General features: G+C 45.2%; 1 protein-coding gene across 28 annotated transcripts in view; it reads right to left on the bottom strand.

Annotated features, from left to right (window-relative positions):
* Positions 1 to 13,823, bottom strand: part of NCAM1 (neural cell adhesion molecule 1) — a 328,180-nt gene extending 314,357 nt beyond the window's left edge. For 15 of the 28 annotated variants that reach the window (XM_047752271.1, XM_047752272.1, XM_047752273.1 and 12 more), the window contains exon 1: positions 13,424 to 13,646. In XM_047752271.1, the coding sequence (XP_047608227.1) occupies positions 13,424 to 13,475 (52 nt within the window). In that variant the 5' untranslated portion in view covers positions 13,476 to 13,646. Of the gene's footprint in view, positions 1 to 13,423 lie in introns of all 28 variants that reach the window. The other 13 variants (XM_047752274.1, XM_047752281.1, XM_047752275.1 and 10 more) reach the window with 4 other exon arrangements.
* Between the last annotated feature and the right edge of the window lie 544 nt (positions 13,824 to 14,367).

The following is a 14,367-nucleotide window of genomic DNA, read 5'->3' as shown; positions in this document are numbered from 1 at the left end:
AGGGGCTGACCCACCTTATCTAAATGGTAAGTAAATAGCTACGGGCTTCAAGCCAAGCTGAGAAGCTATGTATTATAACAAAGTCATTTTATGAGAATGAAATATGAAATCTCCTTTGTCCTAAATCCTTGGGGATTAGAATGTCTCATGAGTAAATTTTCCGGATGAGTAACACCAATTCCATTACCTTTCTCATTCCAACTTGCCATTGGTGAGGATAATGGTACATGTATTTATGTTTATTTTTCCAACTATATGGAAAAATAGTCATACCTCAGCAAGCACCTAGGCCAGAGGTGAACAGGAAAGACACATGCTTGGTAACTGAATCCATATAATCCTTACCTGCTCCTTGAACGGGCCGGGGTTAGCGCTTCTGAATGAGGGTTTGTTAGGGATGCCCTCCATTTAGACTGCACTGTATCATAGACATTCCCCTGGCATTTGTGATGTGCAGGGCTTTCTTTTTAACCAAATGCTCAAAGGGTAAGGCTGACATGCATTTTGTGTTCCTGAGTCTGCTTCTCATAATTTTTCCATCCATTCCAGTTACTACATCATCTTACCATCAGTGTACCTGTACCTACCAGTCATCTTTCCTTGATTCTGATTTGAATCTGGAAAGCTTTATAAATGTGGTGGAGTCTAGAAATTAACTAATATATGGTCACTTTCTAAATAAAGTTTTAAAGGCTTCCCTACGAGTCAAGTGCATACAATTCAGTGCATGGACTTTGGAGGATAGCAACTTGGGCTATTCAGAGGCTTCATTCCATCACTTCTTCCCTCTTTCCCCTAATTCTTCATTCTACAAAAATAAAGGGTGCCAGACAAATGATTTCCATGTTAAGGAAGAGTCACTAAGATGGTCTTTATCAGCAACCATTTCTTAACATCTACTAAAGTGTATGGCTCCACCATGGACAGGTTGAATATTAACTCTCTGCAAACAGGAAGTCGAATCTATATAAACCAATTTGTTTTTTAAACTTCAGCTTTTCTCCAAATCAAGATGCCTTTGCTTTCCCGGGAGGCAAAGAAACCAGCTAGGCCATCAGCCATGGCATTTTTAACTCAGTTAAAACTCATGGTGATTCTTCTGAACTCTCAGAGAATGAAAAATAAATGGAAAAAATGTGATTCTAATTATAATCAATATGCTAATCCAACACTAATTGTACACCCCTTCACTGTGAACTTCAGCAGGAAGAAAGGAAATGGGAAAAAATTATTGAGTTTACTGTGTGCCAGACAGTTGTATAAATTACCTCATTTTGTCCTCACAATAACCCTTTTAGGTGGGTATTATTGTCTTGTCTCCCAGATAAATAAACTGAGTGTTGGAGAGATTAAATTACTGGCTCAAGGTCATGGAGAGCAGGGAGCCACCTTTCGAACTCAAGTTGAACATCAAAGACCCATGGGGCGCCCCCTACTGTGGGTACTGCCTCTAAAAAACTAAAAAACAGCTATGAATTAAGAAAGGAAGATAGTTTGTAACTATAACTTAAATCAAAGCGCTTGTATTGGATTTCCATCTTCTCATGCCCACGACAGCAGCCCTTTAAGGTTTCCATTAGTGCCCTGAATCTAACTCTCATATAGCAACCGCAGGTCAACTGGTGATTGTCAGCATCTCATGTGGACAGAATGGACCCCTTGCAGATGAAATATGAATAAAAGGACATTAGAAAAGCAGTCAGTCTCAACCATTTTCCGTCCTTTGCTGATCTGATAAAACCAATGCATCCAAAATGTGATCTGCATAACAAATTTCAAAAGATTTTGCATGAAAAATGACTAAAGGGTATGGGGTTTCTTTGGCAATAATAAAAATGTTCTGAAAAATTTTTAAAGAGGTACGGTATTGACTCTCCAGTCTCTCCTGGCTCTCTCCCTACACATGCCCAGATGGCCCTTAGCTTGAAGCCTTCCCCAACCTAACACTTTTGCTTCCCTTCTTTTTGGTCAAGTGTCCTGGATATCAGTTCTTCCATGGTCTTTGATACGAGAAAAACTTGAGTTTCACCATCCAACTGAAATTACTCTAAGGTCACCACCCTCCTTCAAATCCAAGGTTTCCACTGGAGTCTCATCCTCCTCTTACACTCTTAGCCACATTAAGCACTGCTACCCTCTTTTTTTTTTTTTAATTGCGCTATTTATTTTGCAATCTGAATATAAAGCAAAGTATGCTCATTAGAGAAAGCTTAGATGGTATAAAACAAATCTATGTTCTTCCAGCCTTAAGACATGAAAGAGACTTTTTAAAACAAAATTGAGATTGTGCATATAAATACCATTGGTTTCCAACTTTCTCCACCTCACATTATTATCCTTTTCTAACCTAGGCATACACGTCATGAGGCTCTGGTTCCTCCTTTTGTTTCATATCACTTTCTAAATTATGGACAAGTTACCATTCTAGATGCTACATAAATACTAGGACATAAATACTTCTGGGTCTGATAAAGACTCCACAATGTACAGGCTTATAACTCATGGTGTCATCTCTCCATTCAAAGAGGATAAAAACATAGACTACTATGACTCTCAGCCTTCTCGGTCTCCCCAGCTGGGCTTCCTCACAGCTTCCTTCCAAACGTTCAACAAGCAACGCACCTCTTCCATGCTCAATCCTCCCTTTAAAACCTCCTTCAACTCTCACTTACCCTGGGAAGAGGTGCCCAATCTCCCCTGGGGCTTAGGTAATCTTTATCTTGCCTCTCCAATCTTAGCCACATATCTGGCTTTAAATGCAACCTGCTATTCCCAGTTATCTTGTCATTCTCTACTAGATAGCAAGCTCTCTTACTAACAAGGGATTGTACCTGAGAGCTTTGGGGTTCTGCTTTACATCTATGGCTAACAGACTGCAGGGATGCTCAAAAAGTACTTTTGCTGTCACTGCTTCTCCCTCTCCGCTACACTACAGGTAGTTTCACCCTCTCTAGTTCTGGACGCCTCCATCTATGACATTAGCTCTCTAACTCTTCTGACCTGAGCCATAACAAGATATATGCTCCCCGTCACAACCAGACCAACAAAAGTTTCACAAAACCATACTTACCCTCATTACAAAAGATGTATTATCTTTTCTAGTCTATACCCTCCCTTCTTTTTTAAAGATAGTAGAAACCAACTAAATAAACTTCACCCCCCATAGTTGAAAAATACTGACCTACAAGTTAAGATACTAGGATGCCCAAGTTTTTGCTAAAACCTAATGTGTATAAAACTGAAGTTGCTATACACAGAACTACCATATGAGCCAGCAATCCACTCTTGGGCATACATCCAGACAAAACTTTCCTTAGAAAAGACACATGCACCGCTATGTTCATTGCAGCACTATTCACAATAAAGACATGGAAACAACCCAAATGTCCATCGACAGACAATTGGATTAGGAAGATGTGGTATATATACACAACGGAATACTACTGAGCAACAAAAAAGAACAAAATACTGCCATTTGCAGCAACATGGGTGGAATTAGAGACTCTCATCCTGAATGAAGTAAGTCAGAAAGAGAGAGACAAATACCACTATGATATCACTTATATCTGGAATCTAATATAAGGCACAAATGAACCTTTCCACAGAGAAGAAAATCATGGACTTGGAGAATAGACTTGTGGTTGCCAAGGGGGAGGGGGAGGGAGTGGGGTGGTTGGGGAGCTTGGGGTTAACAGATACAAACTATCGCCTTTGGAATGGATTAGCAATGAGATCCTGCTGTGTAGCACTGGAAACTATGTTTAGTCACTTACAATCAGCAGGATAATGTGCAAAAACAGAATGTGTACATGTAGGTATAACTGGACCACCATGCTGTACAGTAGAAAAAAAAAATTGTATTGGGGAAATAACTATTAAAAAAAAAAAAGTTGGAGTTCCTGATGTGGCACAGTGGATTAAGAATCTGACTGCAGGAGTTCCCGTCGTGGCGCCGTGGTTAACGAATCTGACTAGAAGCCATGAGGTTGCGGGTTTGGTCCCTGGCCTTGCTCAGTGGGTTAAGGATCCAGCGTTGCCGTGAGCTGTGGTGTAGGTTGCAGACGCGGCTCGGATCCCGCATTGCTGTGGCTCTGGCGTAGGCTGGGGGCTACAGCTCCGATTGGACCCCTAGCCTGGGAACCTCCATATGCTGCGGGAGCGGCCCAAGAAATGGCAAAAAGACAAAAAAAAAAAAAAAAAGAATCTGACTGCAGCAGCTTGGATTGCTGTAGAGGTGCAGGTTTGATCCATGGCCCAGCACAGTGGGTTAAAGGATCCAGTGCTGTCACAGCTGTGGTGTAGGTCGCAGCTGTGGCTCGGCTGTAGTCCCTGACCTGGGAACTTCCACATTCTGTGGGTGCAGCCATTAAAAAATAAATACATAAAAAACTGAAGTTATCTATCTTTCATCAAAGGTGACCCGTTTTTCAATTACCCATCATCCTTAAGTAACATGATTATTTCATCCCCTTGGGTTTTCAATTTACATTTTTTTCTCTCTCAGTCAGCTACTATTTTGGACCTATTACCTACCTCTTCTGGCGGATTTGTCATCACTAACATGTTAGCTGTCTGCCTAATCTTTATCCAAAGCCATCAGAGGTGTATCTTCCCAAGATTATCTGCTTTATGAAATATACCACAGTTTGATTTAATGAGCTCCTCTGGTACATAAAATTTGACTTTTATTAGACTTTTCAGCTACATGTCTATTAGTAAAAGGTAGAGTCATGAAGTATTTCAGTTTGCAGTGCATTTAACATATATTATTTTATTTGATGCTCATTTCCTAATGAGGAAATTACAGTTTGAAGATATTAAGCTGCTCACACAAATTCACTAAGCTAGTTGGTAGCAGAGCCAAATCTGAAACCTAAACCTTTTTTGCTTTTTTTTTTTAAATCGCTGCACCTGCCACATACGGAAGGTCCTGGGCCAGGAATCGAACCTGCGCCTCCAGTGACCCGAGCCACTGTGGTTGGATTCTTAACCCACTATTTTCAAGTGTACAACAGAGTGAATCAGTTATACATGTACATATATTCATTCTTCTTCAGATTCCTTTCCCATATAGGTTATTATGGAATATTGAGCAGAGTTCCCTGGGCTATATACCAGGTCCTTGTTGATTATCTGCATTATATATAGCAGTTCGTATATTAACCCCAAACTCCTGATTTATCTCTCCCTCCCATTTCACTGTTTTGCCCAGTCACTACAGTGGCTGCTACATAAAACTAAAATTTCCTTAAAGTACTGTAATGATCTCTACTGATTTGCTCCTAATTACATCTTTGCTAATTCGGGGCTGGCGTTGAACACAGAGCTTAGCACAGTGAATGTTCAATTAATATTGGTGACTATACTCTTAAATATTTTTTAAAATGATACCTCCAGCAGCACCCCTCCTTTGTCTAGCACTTAAGGTTTTAATAAGACCTGTCACATTTGCTTGGCATGTATTCCAAAGTTATAAGTATTCAAATTATCCTAACTTCAGAAAAGGATGAAACATAGCCAATGAATGTAAGTGACAGTCCCAGCTTCACCTGTGTAAAGCACTTATCCCCTCTCAGCCTCAGTTTCTACTTCAAGACCTAACGCATTCGGGCCTCAGAGAATTTTTTTTCCTCCTCATCTCTGGCCACTTTTCCCCGAGTGCCCCACACCATTCCCCCAGCAGAACTGTATACATTCCTGTCTCCATCTGCTGGCTCTGCTGAATCACCTCCTCTTCCTGCTCCATCCTGTGAAGGCAAATTCATACCCCAAGCCCAACTCAAGGGAGTCCCAAGCAGAGTTAATTGCTTCCTTCCTTGGGCTCCAATTCATGTCTCTATTTCTTTTTTTTTTTTTTGTCTTTTTGCTATTTCTTCGGCCACTCCTGCGGCATATGGAGGTTCCCAGGCTAGGGGTCCAATCGGAGCTGTAGCCGCCGGCCTACGCCAGAGCCACAGCAACACAGGATCCAAGCCGCGTCTGCGACCTACACCACAGCTCACGGCAACGCCGGATCATTAACCCACTGAGCAAGGGCAGGGACCGAACCCGCAACCTCATGGTTCCCAGTCGGATTCGTTAACCACTGCACCATGACAGGAACTCCAATGTCTCTATTTCTAAGTATAGTTCATCTCTCCCCCAAACTAGATGGGAAGCTCTGGAGGCAGAGGCACAGCTTACTGGACTTCATAACCCCAAACCCAGCATAACGCCTAAAACTACGGGACCATCACAAGGTTGCTGAATTAAGGTAGTCAGGAATGTTTGCTGTGATTCCACCAGTGTTTGCTGAATCAAGTAGTCATTCAACAAACTTGTCTTCAAATGAGAAGACCGTCTGTCCTTCCTACTTCAGAGTTCTTTAAATATCACCTGCTCACCTCCCCAACCACCCAAAGGTGGATTTCCCCTGCTAATATCTCATTGTACTCTGCTCCTTGCCTTAGCTTTTATCAGAATATGTAATTGTAAAGATGTGTGTGAATTACTTATTTAATGTCTATATTCCTCCACATTATTAGACTGGAAGCTCCCTACCGGGATGATGTATGTTTAGTTCACCACTGAATTCCTAGCACCCAGCTCCCAGAATGTACTCAATAAATATATACCGAATACATGAAGATTAAAAGATACGATGCTTATCAAAAGCTCCGTGACTTGTAACAGCGATGTTAAGACACAAGCATTGGGATTACATGTCCAGTGTATCCCCCCCTTTGAGAGCTAAAACAAAACCTGCATTCTCTTCTCCAATATCATATGCCTTTGGTTGGAAAACCTCTTCCCGTCCCACCAAGAGAGCACTTGACCTGACTCATTCGAATAATAACAACAATTACTTTATTTTATTCCAGTTAATAATTTACAAAAACATCAGTAAAGAGAAACATTCCATCACTTCAGGTCTCATTTAAGGTATACCATAAGATAAAGGTCAGATGACTTTTCCTTTTCAAAAATCACTTGGATTTTGATACATGGTTCCAATCTTCAAAGCACTTCACAAACAACCTTTCCAAGGTACATGTTTAATACACTGGGACAGTGGGCTTGTACTCTCAGGCAAATGGACCCAAAGGGACCAATACAGTTGCTGAGGCAGGGCAGATGTTTGCAGGGGCTCCTCCACTGCATGGCTTCCTTCCAAGGGTCAGGGGTGGGGGCACCGGGGTGGTGGTGGTGGGGATGGGGACCTGGTGGCCTATTCTCACGGTCAAAAGCAAGAAGGCCTTCAAAAGTATATACCTATCAGGCCCCATGAAACCCAGACGCACCTTTGTGCTAATGGCTTTCAACCTCATAATGCCATGACTTTCTCTCTGAAGTATTCCTAACCAACCTGACAGGGCAGGCATTTTTAACAAGACTTTTAAAAGATCTAGTTCTACCCATGGAAGTCCTGTCCTCATAACTTCCTTTTTTAAGTCTGTCTCAAAAGACAGCACTATGTCTGAATAATTATTTTTCTAGACCACATATCCCCCGCTTTTTCCTCAATAAGCACAGTTGGCGTGCATTCTAAGATATTCACAAGAACTCTAACAAGTAGGTATCGCCAATTTTCCCATTTCACAGAAGAGGAAACTGAAACTTAGAGAAGTCACCTGACTTGCCCAAGATGGGACAGCTCAGAAAGGATTCTTGTGCCTGGGGTTTACCCGTAGGGCTGCTGGCCACTCTTCACCTCTCAGCTCTCTTACTTGCTGAGTTCCTTGACAGCAGAAATTAGGTCATCGTGGGGCTTTGTAATTCCCCACAGAGCTGATGATAAAAAGCTGGCACTCGATGAACATATTTGATGAACTATTTAAGAGAATACCTAGTGTAACCCAATCTCTAGCAGTGTGACACCACGACGAATACTCCAAAACGGTGAGGTAATCAGATCTCCCAGGAATGACAGAAAATGGAAAACAGGGCCAGATGTGGCCAGGGTTTGCAGCTACAAATCAAACTGTACTCAGCGAGCGTCCAGTGGAACACAGGTCATACAGAAGCCTTTCAAGTCACATCAGTGAGGCAATCTTTGAACTGAAAGGCAAGCACATTTACATATATCTGGGAGAAAAAGAACGCAGCACAGCTTTACATGAAAAACACACACAGAGACCAAACTTCTCTTAAGCGTACCTCTCTGAGTGCTTGCTTGGAAGCTAAATTAATCCTGCAGGAAGGGAAAAGTGTGTCCACCTAACTGCAAACAGTCAACCCGGTGGCTGCCTGTAGGCAGGGTCTAACAGCAGTTTCAAGTGTAATGTATTGAAACTGCCTGAAAGGCCGCCATTTGGCACCCAGACCAACATCAAAAGGCAATGTTCCCAATGAGGAGCTTCAGCTGAGAGCCGGTGTTTCAACACCGTGAAATCAAAGGGCACAATGGCACCACTGGCAACACCAACTAATTTACATCCCTCTCCATCAGCAAATGGTTTGAACGTTTGGCACCAAGAAGTAATAACAAAAAGGACTAGAGCTGACACGCTTATGACCTTCAAGCTGACTTCTGAATGTTATGGCTCTACTGGAATAAGTACACCTACCTGTATCCTTGGTAATAGTTCACTACCTGGTTTTCTCATATGAAAAACCCTGGATCTCATAGAGACCCACTCATTAGCATCTGGAGGGGTCCATGGGCAGTCTCTCTTCCTAAGAGGCCTTCTTACAGTATTGCTCAGAGACCCGTGGAGCATTTTAAAAGACGTAGAAAATTTTCTTCTGAATCTTATGACTCCTTCTTGTTTAATTAAAGGAATCTTTACCTTAGTCTTTCTGATTCAAAGCTCAAACAGCCGCTATTATTATGAGTCATGTTTTCAATTCTAATTTGTAACTCAGTTTTAAGACTGGAAAAATGCTACTTATAATTCCCTGTCACTTCTCTTAATGTTCCAGATGTTTCTCAGCTGATATATTTGTTAGGGGACTAAAGTGAAGAATTAGCAATTATGGAATGTACATTAAGATATTCATACTGACAGCAGAAGACCCATGTGGGCTCAGAAGTTCAATACTTAAATAGCACAGGAGAGCCTTTTAAAAATGCCTTTGTCTCCACCCAGGCCGACTGTTCCCAGAAGACTGACGGGGCAGGTGCTGTCCCTTCTCCCCCCTCCCTGTCCCTGGGTTCTGCCCTCCAGCACCGCAGACCCAAGATGAGCAGGGAAAGTTCGAACTGTTCTTTAGCAACAGGTAGTCAATCACTTATTTTCCACTAAGACAGGAAGGACTGTCTGTAAAATATCTTTGGAGGTCTGCCAGTAGCACTGAAGTCTCTTTCAGTCTGGAAAGCCAGCCCCGGTTCTTTAACTCTGAAGACGTAAATGTGGCGAATTCATCAAACTAATATTAAATAGAGGCTTTGTCACCTTAAAAAATTCAGTGCTTGGATCAGAAATTCCAAAGTCTGTATTTCAAGCAGTGTGAAGCTTATAAGATGCTGTCTGTAATTTACAAAACTGAGTTCTGCAGCAAATAAAAAATCTGTCATGTCTAAAGATTAGTTTTTGAATGACAAAATGGGGCTATTTATTTTGAAAGGCAATTAAGATGGTGTTCGCTATGACAGAAAAAACAGATATAGATTACATACATTAAATGACATATTACCTATCTGAGGAAGTCAATTAATGGTAAATGTATTCTAAAGATAAGCACTATGCAAAACTCACAATTTGGGGTTCCAGTGACTAATTTTTCCTCTTACTACTGCCTTGACTAAGCACCTACAGTCCTTGGAAATAGCACACCCACATCATAATTTTTTTTTGGGGGGGCAAATAATTACTACTTAAATTCTTGAACTATCAAGCACAGGAAACAATTACCATTTAAATCAACAAACCCTGAGTTTAATCACTTAGCACAGAGACTTGGATGAACCCCCTTTATTGAACAAGTCCACGTCCTACTATTTTCTGCTATTTTAGTATTTAAAAAAAAAAAGATCCTGGCAAAGGTATCTGAAAAGAATTCATCAAGTTCAATTTGTTAGGGGAAGAAAAGGGAAGATTCTTGAAAAGCTGACTCAAAAAAACAAAAACAAAAACAAAAACAAAAAAAACAGTGCTAAGGGTCAGACTCATGAAAACCAAGCCCCAACTGGTAGATCTTTAGAAACTTTGCAGTGAGAATAACAACTCAAAAACTATTAAATAAATGACAGGCCACGCATCCACAATGTCTGGATTGTACTTATTTTATTTTTTGTTTAACTCTGTTAATTTTAAATAAACTCTTGATTATTTTCAGTATTTTAAAACATGCTGGTACTTGTTGAAAGAAAATCAACTTTTTGGTTTGAGGATAGAGTTGTGAAAGGTTTTCCACATTCTTAATCACGGCTTTACTGCATTCAGTTAAATTCGGTTTGGAAAGACATTTCTGATCTTAAAGGGAAAACCAATGAAAAATTACAGCTCACCATAACTGTACTCACAGCAAACTCTGCTGAAATGTATCTCAATTCCTTTACTGAGTGATACTTTATATATGTGCCGGCTAGCTTCTGGGTAGCAAAGGTAAGCTCTTTATTCTTAATCTGGGGCTACTTGTTAGAAAACCAGTCCTGTCCATTTCTTGACTCTTGCAAGTTAAATTATCAGAGAATTGTTAAATTATCTAATAAATATACAACTTCACAACCATTCCAGATCAATCAAATAATTTTTCCAAAAATCATCCAAAATTGCCATTAGAATGAACTCAAATTTGCTATGCAGTTCCATGTCTTTCACGTTATTCCTATGGGGCAGAAAACACCAAAATGACAGAGGAGCAGCAGACCTGAATCCTTGGGTATATTAAGGTGAACACACCTTATCGCTAAATTTTCACGTGCACCCAGTGGAGCAGAGACCTAACTACCACTCTCCCTGGAGATGACAGAACAGTGGAGGCCAAACAACAATAGAACATATATATTCATGTGTATGAGACATTGCTTTTTTTGTTTTTATTTTCCTCCTGATCCTCTGACTTGAACTCTGTGGGTTTTTTGGAACTCTGATGAAAAAACAATCCTTTATTTATTTCTCTTTGGAAAACCGCTCAGCTTCTTTCTTTTGTTAAATAACCTTGTTTGTGTTTCAAGTTCTGCCTTCTTCCCATCTTCTTGTTACTAGGGCTACGAATGAGAAGATTTCCAACCAGAGAACACAGGTCCGAATGCCGCCCTTGCCTGGGGCAGCCACGAACATCCAATTGGGATTCTCTGGGCTTCTAGGTGCCTCCCTGGGATATCCAAACACCAAGAGTTGCACCCATCAAAGGACGGCTGGGTGATGCCCTAAAGGCCCACCAAAGTTCTGGTCTCTTCCGTCACGCCCCCACCTAGAGGAGAGGAGGTCCTAGAAACACACACCCCTACGAGGGGAAATCCGCCCTGGTGACCAACGGACACGATGCCTACCCAGGGCCGCCCCGGGCCAAGAGGTGCTGGGTGCCCACGGAGCAGCAAGTTGAGGCCAGACCCTCAGTGGGGGACTCTCCACCACTGCTAAGGCCCCGCCCCCCTGCCGGCCCCACCTCCAGCCTCGCCCCCTGCCTGAGGCCCTCCGGTCAGCGCACGCGCGTCGCTGCGCCCAGCCTCTGCGCCCTCCCGGGGGACGCGCTCAGGCCAAGACGACTCGCTTTGGAGCGAGCGCGCGCTTGTGTCTGTGTGCGTGTGTGTGCGCGCGCGCGCGCGCGCGGAAGGGGCTGAAACGATGTGCCAAGTCCGCGGAGGCGCGAGTGGGCGAGCACAGGCGGGCTGGACCGGGAGACCTCCCGGTGACCACCACGACTCCATTTTATCTTTTCAGAAATTGCAGGGCAGGCGGGGGACCCGCCGCAGGGCGGGGTTCCTCCCGGCGAGGGGTAAGCGAGACCGTTAAGCTGGAGCACAGGGAGACGGTCCAGGCAGCTCCCGGCCGCCACCCGCGCCGAAATAAAAGCCTCTCGCGGCTTCCCGCCCAGCCAGCCTCTCTCTGATTGGTCGCCATGGGAGGGACCCGAGTTGGCCGGAGGCGGCGGACGAGCGAGGCTCTCGTGCCGCCCGGGGAGGGGGCGCGCTGGGTGCTCCTGGCCCGCCCCGCCCCGCCCCGCCCCGCGTGCTCCACCACCAAGGGGCAGCAGTCTAGGGCAGCTCCAGCGGCACCCGGCAGCGACGACCCGGACACAGGCCCCTCCGCCCGGCTTTCCTCCGGCGCTCCCACGCACACACACCCCCGCCCAGAATGTCCGCCCACCCCACCCAGCTCTCTGTGTCCCCTGCTTCTTTTCTCGCGTCTTCTGGTCTGTCAGCTCCAAAGCGCAAATTCTAGGGTAGGGTGGGGTGGGGTGGGGTGAGCAGCTGGAGGGGAGGGTGGGCACGCACAGAAGACTCTTCCTGGGAGGCCGGGATGGAAACACCCAAAATGAAATGAACCTCCCTCCGGCCTCCGAGGTTTTCTGGGCGGCGGCACAGCCCCACCACCCGCAGCAGCATCACTGCTGTCTTCCTCCCAGTTCCCTATTGTTCACACTTTGCCCGGATCTGGAACCTCGCCCAAAGAAAGGAGACTGGGGCGAGGTGTTTCAGGCGGCTACCTGCCATTCCCCTCTCGCACTGTGCAACACAGGGCTCGCGGTGCGTGTGAAGGCACACGCGCGCACACACGCGCGCACACACACCAGGCAGCCGGGATCACGCCCTCCTCGCCCTCCGCCCCTCCGCACTTCCTCCTGTCAAAACGCGGCGCTCGACCCTCCCATCCCTCAGTGCTCCCGGCCGAGAGCAGGCTTTGCAACTAACCCAAAATTTGGCAAATGAAAAACTAACGTCATACCGACGAGGGTGCAACAACGGCCACACAGCCCTAAGATTCTGCCCATTTCGCCCCATTTTGCAAACCGTTATTCGGCCAGGGGTTGGGTGGGGCGCAAAGGCGGCGAGCCCCACTTTATTAGACCCCGGGAAATAACGTTCCGAGGAGGCTGCCCCGGTCTTATTGTTCACTCTTCGAGGAGCCGGGATTGACAAGCCCCTTCCCCACGGAACCCGAGCCTGTGCGGCGGCAACACCGACCCGCGGCATCCCCTGCCCTGCCGCCCGCCTTCGGGGAAGGAGCGCTGCCCATCTCCGGCGCGGCCACAGCGTCCCTGGGAGCGGACGGCTCCGCTTCCAGTGCCCGAAGCACACAAAGTGGGAAGGGCGGGCGCGCTGGAGGGGAGCCCAGCGCTAGCTGAGCGGGGAGGTTGCCCCGGTCCAGGCAGCCCGAGAGGGCGCGGGGTTCGCTTGGGCAGCAAGGGCGACGCACTCCTTCCTCAGCTCAAGGAAAATGACCACCCCTAGTATTCCACGTAAAACCACCCCAAATAACAGTGTTCCTCAGGGGAGGAGTAGGGGGAAGGGGGTAATCAGCAAATCAGGTTGAGAATAATAATTTTGAAAATGTACCTGCAGTTCCCAGGAAAAACAAAGTCCAGATGAGATCCTTAGTTTGCAGCATTGTAATCTGCTGGCCGGGAGGGATGTTCTTGCCGCGGTAAATTCTCTGCCCCCCCTTGCCGTGAGTGTGGACGGCGGCAGAGCAACAGAGCTAGGGGCAGACAATTGCCAGGCTGAGTATGATTATTTTTGCAGAATTGTTTCCTGCCAGCCTCTGCCGAGCTGCGTTCACGCGCTGAACGGAGAATGAGTGACAGTCCCAGCCTCAGCACACTCTCAACTCGGAGATCCTTGCGCTGGCCCGGGTTCGCTTTGATGGAACTGGGTAAGGGAGCGAGGGGCGGGGGGCGGGGGTGAGAACCTCACTGTGTCCTTCCACCACGCCGACCACAAATAGTGCCTAACATCAAGGAGGTAAGAGAGACAGGGGAGGCAGATGCGGCCGCCTGCAAAACGCGGCCTGGAGCTGCTGGAGGAGTTGGGTTCTTTCACACGCAATCTTCCAGACAGAGCTGAGATTTCCTTTCACACTTCTCCCTTATGCCTCGGCGGTCGGTCCTTGCTGCCACCCAGCCTTCCTTAATCAGGAAGGTTGGATACTCTAATAACTAGTAAATAATAAAAATAAAGTCTTAGGCTTGGGTAGACTTCCAGAGTTGTTGAATTCTTCATTCAGTTCCTCCGATCCTTGAAATAGAAGGATAGCCCAGGACTTAATTTTTTTAAGTGCTGGAAATTAGAAATTTGGAGAAGGATGGGGATTGCTGTTTAGGGGTTTTGTTTTGGTTTTGTTTGTTTGATACTGGCTATGAAGTTTACCTCTCACAGAGAGGTAACAGATCTCAGGGGAAGAAAATAGGAAGCAACTTAGGTTAGGAAAAAAAATACGCAGATGTTTAGAAGAGATTTCCAGAAGTAACGGAAGAAATGCTTTCTTGTTTATGACTGAAATC

The sequence above is a fragment of the Phacochoerus africanus genome, chromosome 11 (genome assembly GCF_016906955.1).
Source record: "Phacochoerus africanus isolate WHEZ1 chromosome 11, ROS_Pafr_v1, whole genome shotgun sequence".
Taxonomy (NCBI): domain Eukaryota; kingdom Metazoa; phylum Chordata; class Mammalia; order Artiodactyla; family Suidae; genus Phacochoerus; species Phacochoerus africanus.
This window is presented reverse-complemented; position numbering and strand designations above follow the sequence as displayed.